Source organism: Populus trichocarpa, chromosome 11 (assembly GCF_000002775.5).
Source record: "Populus trichocarpa isolate Nisqually-1 chromosome 11, P.trichocarpa_v4.1, whole genome shotgun sequence".
Classification (NCBI taxonomy): domain Eukaryota; kingdom Viridiplantae; phylum Streptophyta; class Magnoliopsida; order Malpighiales; family Salicaceae; genus Populus; species Populus trichocarpa.
Genome location: NC_037295.2, coordinates 8,206,520 through 8,214,157, shown reverse-complemented (window position 1 = coordinate 8,214,157; position 7,638 = coordinate 8,206,520). Strand labels below are relative to the sequence as shown.

Genomic DNA, 7,638 nt, shown 5'->3' with positions numbered 1-7,638 from the left:
ATTATTAGCATCAAAGAAAAACCATACATTTGTTTTAAATAAAAAATATAACTTGGACAAACAAGTTAAATATTATTATTAATATTATAAATATTATTAAATTTACAATAAATATTATTACTATAAAAAAAACATAAATTTGATTTTAAGGATAAAAGCAATTATTATTATTATTATTATTAACTGGGGTCTGGCATCCCCTTCCAGACCCAAGAAGCTTGGGGCTGGAAAGGTACACCTGATCCAAGTTGCTTGAGACTAGCATGAGCGTAAATTGAAGTCACATGGGTCTTGCAGTACTGCCTAACCCAAGACCCTTGGGTCAGGTGTGTGGACCCAAAGCAAATGGGTCCGGGATCCTGACCCACGTCTAATGGGTTCGATGTTACAGCCAGACCCAAGGCTTTTGGGTTTGACATTTAAGATGGGCCCAAAGTTATTGGGCTTGGTGTTATAGTCAGACCCACTTAAACATGAGTAAGTTTATTATTATTATTATTATTATTAAAAATCCTATTATTTGTATTATAAATATTTTTTTGTTATAATTAATTTTATTGATATTAAAAATCATATTATTTGTATTATAAATATTATTATTTTTATTATAATTAAAAGTATTAATAATTAATAAATTTGAAAAAAAATATTATTAATATTGAAAAACAATAATAGATTTGATTTGAAGGATAAAATTAAGAATTAGTATTATTAGTATTATTATTTATTGTTATCATTAGTAAATTGAAAAAAATTATTATTACCATCGAAGAAAAAACATACATTTTAATATTATTATTAATATTATAAATATGATTAAATTTATAATAAATATTATTACTATAAAAAAAGATTTGATTTTAAGGGTAAAATCAATTATTATTATTATTATTATTATTATTATTAACTTGGGTCTAACATTCTCTTCCAGACCCAAGAAACTTGGGGCTGGAAAGGTACACCTGACTCAAGTTACTTGAGACTGGCATGAGCGCAGACTGAAGTCCCGTGAGTCTTGCAGCACTGCCTAACCCAAAACCCTTGGGTCACGTGTGTGGACCCAAGGCAAATGGATCCGGGATCCTGACCCACGTCTAATGGTTCGACGTTGTAGTCAGACCCAAGGCTTTTGGGTCTGACATTTAATATAGGTCCAAAGCTCTTGGACCCGGTGTTGCAACCAAACTCACTTAAACATAAGTAAATTTAATATTATTATTAATATTAAAAATATTATTATTTGTATTAAAAAAATTGTTTTTTTGTTATAATTAATTTATTGATATTAAAAATCCTATTATTTGTATTATAAATATTATTATTTTTATTATAATTAAAAGTATTAATAATTAATAAATTTGAAAAACAATATTATTAATATTGAAAAACAATAATAGATTTGATTTGAAGGGTAACATTAAGAATTATTATTATTTGTATTATTATTTATTGTTATCATTAGTAAATTGAAAAAAATTATTATTACCATCGAAAAAAATCATATCTTGTTTTAAAAAAGATTAAAAAATATAAGAACTTGAACAGACAAGTTAAATATTATTATTAATATTATAAATATTATTAAATTTACAATAAATATTATTACTATCGAAAAAAATATAGATTTGATTTTAAGGGTAAAATCAGTTATTATTATTATTATTATTATTATTAACTTGGGTCTGACATCCCCTTCCAGACCCAAGAAACTTGGGGCTGGAAAGGTGCACCTGACCCAAGGTACTTGGGAGTAGCAGGAACGCAAACTCAAGTCCCATGAGTCTTGTAGCATTGCCTGACCCAAGACACTTGGGTTCGGTGTCCAGACTCAAGTCTAATAGGTATGGTATTGCAGCCATACCTAGGGCTCATGGGTCTGACATTTAAGATGGGTTCAAAGCTCTTAAGCCTGGTATTGTAGCCAGACTCACTTAAACATGAGTAAGTTTAATATTATTATTGATATTAAAAATATTATTATTTGTATTATAAATATTATAGCGCTCGGGGGGTGTTGTTTTTGCTATTTGTAAGTAAAAAATTGTGGCTGGGTCGTTGGGTCCTGCTGTCACCAGGACCCAAGATGTTAGGTAAAATCAATTATTATTATTATTATTAATTTAATATTAATATTATTAATATTATTAATTTCGTTAATATTATTAAATTTGAAATAAACTTTATTACCATTGAAAAAACATAAATTTAATTTAAAAGGTAAAATCAATTATTATTATTATTATTATTATTAACTTGGGTCTGACATCCTCTACCAGAAAGAAACTTGGGGCTGGAAATGGTCACCTAACCTAAGTTGCTTGGGAGTGGCTAGAGCATAGATCCAAGTCCCTTTAGAGAGTGCTTGATAGTGTGGTAGCGGTTGCTTTTCAAATAACTTTTTGTGCCGAAATGCATGCCAATGATGTTTTTTTTATTTTTTAAAAATCATTTTTGATATCAGCACATCAAAACGATCCAAAACATACAAACCATATTAAATTTTAATAAAAAAAAAATTTTTTTGAATTTTTTGGGAACGCGGTTTACACTGTGTTCCCAAACACATTCTTAGTCTTACAGCCTGACCCGACCCAAGTTTGGGTCTAGCTGCAACACTAAACCCAAGAGCGTTGGGTCTGGCTGCAACTCCATGTTCAATAACTTTGGATTTGGCTCCAACGCGAGGCTTCAAGCTCTTATATCTTTCTTTATAAATAGACTAAATACTCTTGGATTTTATATTTTTTTTAATATTTTTTTTATATATAAAAATAACCCGTGGACTCATGCAAGCCTACATGACAATCAAATAGGGAGAAATATTTTCGAACTTCTACACGTGACATAACTACATATAAGAGAATAATTATTTCTTTTAAAAAGGTCTTTATCTACTTTTCTTTCCGTTACACAAACAAATAAACCAGTTTGCGTAGTTATGTTCCCATTCTTACCCAGAAACTAATGCCCTGTTTGTTTGCTGGAAAGTAGTTTTTTTTTAAAAAGTGAATTCCGAGAAAGTGAATTCTGGGAAAGTATTTTTCGATATTTGGTAGTGTAATGGAAAATAAGTTGGAAAACACTTTCTAGTGTTTGGTTATGTCATGGAAAATGAGCTGGAAAATAATTTATTAATGTTTTATTTTTCTCAAGTTTATTAAAATAATGAGGAACAAATCTTACAAATTAAAAAGTTGAATGAGAATGAAATTGAAAAAAAATATAATTTCATAAATTATCTCAAATAAAATAAATAATAATCAAAATAATAGAGATCAAATCTAAAAAATTAAAAAAAATAAAAGGTGAAGAAATTAAAATAATAATAATTAACATTTCATAAATTATTTCAAATAAAATAAATAATAATCAAAATAATAGAGATCAAATCTAAAAAATTAAAAAAAATAAAAGGTGAAGAAATTAAAATAATAATAATTAACATTTCATAAATTATTTCAAATAAAATAAGTAACAATAAAAAAAATGAGGATCAAATTTAATAGATAAAAAATTTCAATAAAAAAATGATAAGGAAAAAGCAAATAGCAATTATAAAAATAAGGACCAAAATTAATATAAAAATTAAATTTTAAGAGATGGAATTGAAAAATAAATATTCAAAACAAATTATATATAGCAATCAAAAGTTTGAGGATCAAATTTGATATAATCAGCAAATAATAACATTTCTAAATTTTTCACAACTTCCGGAAAATGTTTTCCGCCCAAATTTTCCAGGAAAACACTTTCCTGAAAACCAAGCCAAATTTTCCTTTGACTGGAAAGTGTTTTCCGTTGACCAACTTTTCTAATGGCAAACAAATACAGGAAAGTTTGGAAAGTGGTTTCCCGAAAACCACTTTTCGAAAAACAAACACAGCCAAAAGGGAAAACACTTTCATGAAAACCAAACCAAATTTTTCTTTGACTAGAAAGTGTTTTCCGTTGACCGAAAAATGTTTTCCGTTGACCAACTTTTCTAATGGCAAACAAACACAAGAAAGTTTAAAAAGTGATTTCTCAAAAAGTGAATTCGAGAAACAAACATGGCTTAAAGTTCACGGCCTCGTTAGATTTGACAATTTAAATGAGTGGAAATATACTAATAAAGATTGCAGTCATTAATATATATATATATATATATATATATATATATATATATATATATATTAATCTCCTACTTATTATATTATCCACTTTCTTTGCCAGTAATAAAATTAAATATTTACCTGATAAATAATAATATCGACAACAACATTAATGAACAGCACATTTGATCAAAAGATAGAAGAAATAAATAGATCATACCGACAAGAAAAAAAAAGATAGCAATAAACATAGAAAAAAGAAATAAATAGATACTGTAAACCAACTACCAATTATCAGCATCCATGTGGATAAAAACAAAAGGTAGTTTTGTTTTTTTAAGAATATCTGGCTATGATGTTGTCCACGTTGCAGGTTAATAGCTGACAATGTCTGGTCTTTTTTTGACAAGTTAATGATTCTGCAAACACGTCGGTGACCTAATTCATTATGCCTCGTGCTCACACGTGGCTTCGGTGTCAAGAGTCTTGTTTTTCTTCTCGTTTAAGGATCAATTATTAAAATATCTGTAGGTTTTAGTGTACAAGTAGCTTTAATCCACACGTGGGAGTTGGGGACTGCTTCCAACTTGTTGCTTTTCAATCTTCATCGAGCATCTTTTGTGGGTGTTTTTAACTTGAAAGATTATTAAAGTGATTTTTTTAATATATTTTTGATAATTTAATAAATTGATGTTAACAAAATTAAAATTAATTTATCTTGATATATTTTTAAATAAAAAATTATTTTAAAAATCACTCTCCACTATATTTTTTTTCTCCGACCAGACTTCAATTTTAAAATTATTTGTTTTTTCTCGCTCGGATTAACCATAATATATATATATATAAAAGAAAGAAAAGGAACCTAACCTGAGAATGATAGACGGTAACGACGGACAGAGACACCTAATAGTGTCTCGTTTAAACAGTATTAAGAAATTAGAGTAGATATATACTCTTCCAATTGGGATTTAATTATATTATTGAGCTGCACAAAAAATTGTCAATTGTTAATTAATTATACTCTTTATCAAAAAGTTAAAAAAAAAAAAGAAATTGCAATTTATTGGCCTGAAATTAATTAATATCTGGTTAACACTGGGGCATATGCCGCGAGTCCCGATCAAATATATATATAGAAGGGGGGGAGGGCTCAAGGGAGAGCTATTATATTATTTTTTCCTTATTTGCTTTTTTTTTTAAATAGGAAAAAAAAACCTAACGAGAATTTGGTTTCAGATTTATACGAAGCACGCTACCCAACAACACAGATGACAGATAGAATATAATATTAGCGTAGGATTCACATTTTACACTCATAAAATAAGGAAAATACATTAACCATGGATGGCAGGGCACATGCCCAGCGAAAATGGCTTGTGTGAACAGACACTTAGCGTCATTTAAGATGGCGACTTGCGCTAACATACAGAAGTTCTATTATGAACACCGAATAATTAAGAATCAAAATTGTTTTTTTTTCTCTATTAAATATTAGAGAATTTCGAGCTCATTGACCAAAATAGTTAATTTATGCATCATTCTAATGCATCAACTGTATTCTCTTTAAGACTCTTCGTATACGATAGGAAATCCAGATGTGTTCGGACCCAAAAGTCTGTCTGTGGTCGATTCTGATTAGCTTTTGGCACCAGTTTTGAGCGAATGAGTTCATCACAAGTCATGGTCAATGCACCTAATGGCTGCATTCTGCCATTATTTTAGAGCTTTTATCCAGTTAATTTGATCATTTAAATAAATCCTGTGGCACCACATGGTTAGAGAATCAGAAGATCCTCAACCTATCAGTTGACTTGGGGGGAACCAGCTTAATTTAATCCCTCGGGTTACTGTGAATAGATTGAGAATTTCTGCAATAAATTTTCTTAATCCCACAATTCCATATATACTTAACACATGATATACAGCAAAAAAATGTATTAGCTGGTTCCTAATATATCATTTGGCACTATTTTTTATCAGTTTTTATGACCCAAAAGTCGGAATTCCTCAGAGGGGGACATAATATATATATAGCATAAGAAGAAGAAGAAGAGGAAGAAGAAGAAGAAGAGGAATCCGAAGCCAAAGTCCGAACCATATTCCTCACCACCTATACTCTTTAAATGTTAAATCCTGGAAATCAATCACACCGTCTCTGGGGTCTCTTAAAAACCAGCTGCTCAAACTGCCAACAGTGTTGCTCTGTAATGGCACAATGTGCACCGCCTTTCACATCATATACAGCAAAAAACCAGAATCAGCACATAGCTAGCTGTAAGCTGCATTATTACATATGATAAAACAAACCTTCAAGGCAACGACATAAATTTGAAAAGACAGCAGACACATAAATGTCGCCCTTTAAGCAAAGAAACAGACAAGAAGATGATGGTGGTGGTGATGATAATAATAAGATGAATTGGATAATTTACTTTTCATTTCCCAAATTTCCTTTTGTTTATTCTTTAGTTACAATGAATAAGATTAATTAATCCCAAAACGCTAAAAACATTAATAGAAAGGAGATTATTTTCCTTCTAATCTAATTAATTACTATGCACCAAATCCTAATCGAGTGACCATAAATTAAATATAACATGTCATGTTTCCAAAAACCCTGTCATTCTAAGAATTGAATTCCTAACTTCGCTCAAATCTCTCCCCTTCAACGTCCTCCCATTTCCAGTGCGAACAGAGAATGCCATTTTGCCAGCAATTCTTCTCTCCACTATAATATGCGGAGGAACAAGATCATCTCCACCATAATCTTCCTCAAAATCATCGCTGTCCGAGAGTTGAAACTCTCTGTTAGGAATACTAACCGGGACGGAACTGGATTGCTTCTGCTTCTTCTTCTTTACCTTCTTGTTGTTATTGCTAAACACGCCCATTTCTTGATAATTGAAGTACTTCTTGCACCCATGCTCATGGTCGGAGAAGATTACCTCCGATTCCTGGAACTCTTCTGCCATGTAAAGGCTAATTAAAGTAAAATAAAAATAGATAACGAGGAGTAATATCAAGGACTGGAACAGCAAGGGAAGAGAGGCAAATGAGGAGGGGATTTATAGGGCAAGAATTCTCTTCTTGAATCGTAGAGGGTAAGCTCTAGCTTGTTTGTGTTGTTAGATGGCGTCACTATAAGGCCATTGAGTGCGGTCCCAGCTTTCTTTTGTTTTTTCTTTAGCCTTTTGTCTTCCTTTCTTCTATATAATATTAAGCATTTATTAACTTTCTGAGCCTGAAATTCTGGTGGGTATGTGTACAAGTTATTAGTCGTCTGCCTAAAAAAACAACTCGATTTCTTGAAGCTCACGGCTTTTGCTTGTCTAGCTTGTCTAGCTAATCTAGGTATATTGTAATTTGGCTCTTAAGCTATAAATGGTTTTGCGAATATTACAAATAAGAAATAAATTTATATAAAAAAAAATCCCTGAATTTATCTTCATAATAGATAGTTTATATTTTTATAAGATTACAAAGATGGACTTGCTTTTAATTTTGTGTGAAAGCTCACTCGAAATTACCAACAAAAAAAATCTAA

At 30.1% G+C, this 7,638-nt stretch overlaps 1 protein-coding gene across 1 annotated transcript; it reads right to left on the bottom strand.

Annotated features, from left to right (window-relative positions):
* Positions 1 to 6,504: 6,504 nt before the first annotated feature.
* Positions 6,505 to 7,259, bottom strand: LOC7483600 (uncharacterized). Its single transcript, XM_002317277.4, has one exon. The coding sequence runs from the start codon at positions 7,064 to 7,066 to the stop codon at positions 6,695 to 6,697; it is 372 nt and encodes a 123-aa protein (XP_002317313.1). The 5' UTR covers positions 7,067 to 7,259; the 3' UTR covers positions 6,505 to 6,694.
* Between the last annotated feature and the right edge of the window lie 379 nt (positions 7,260 to 7,638).

What these genes read in the sequence shown, in the direction of transcription:
- LOC7483600 (XM_002317277.4), bottom strand. Translation starts at nt 7,066, where the DNA reads ATGGCAGAAGAGTTCCAGGAATCGGAGGTAATCTTCTCCGACCATGAG.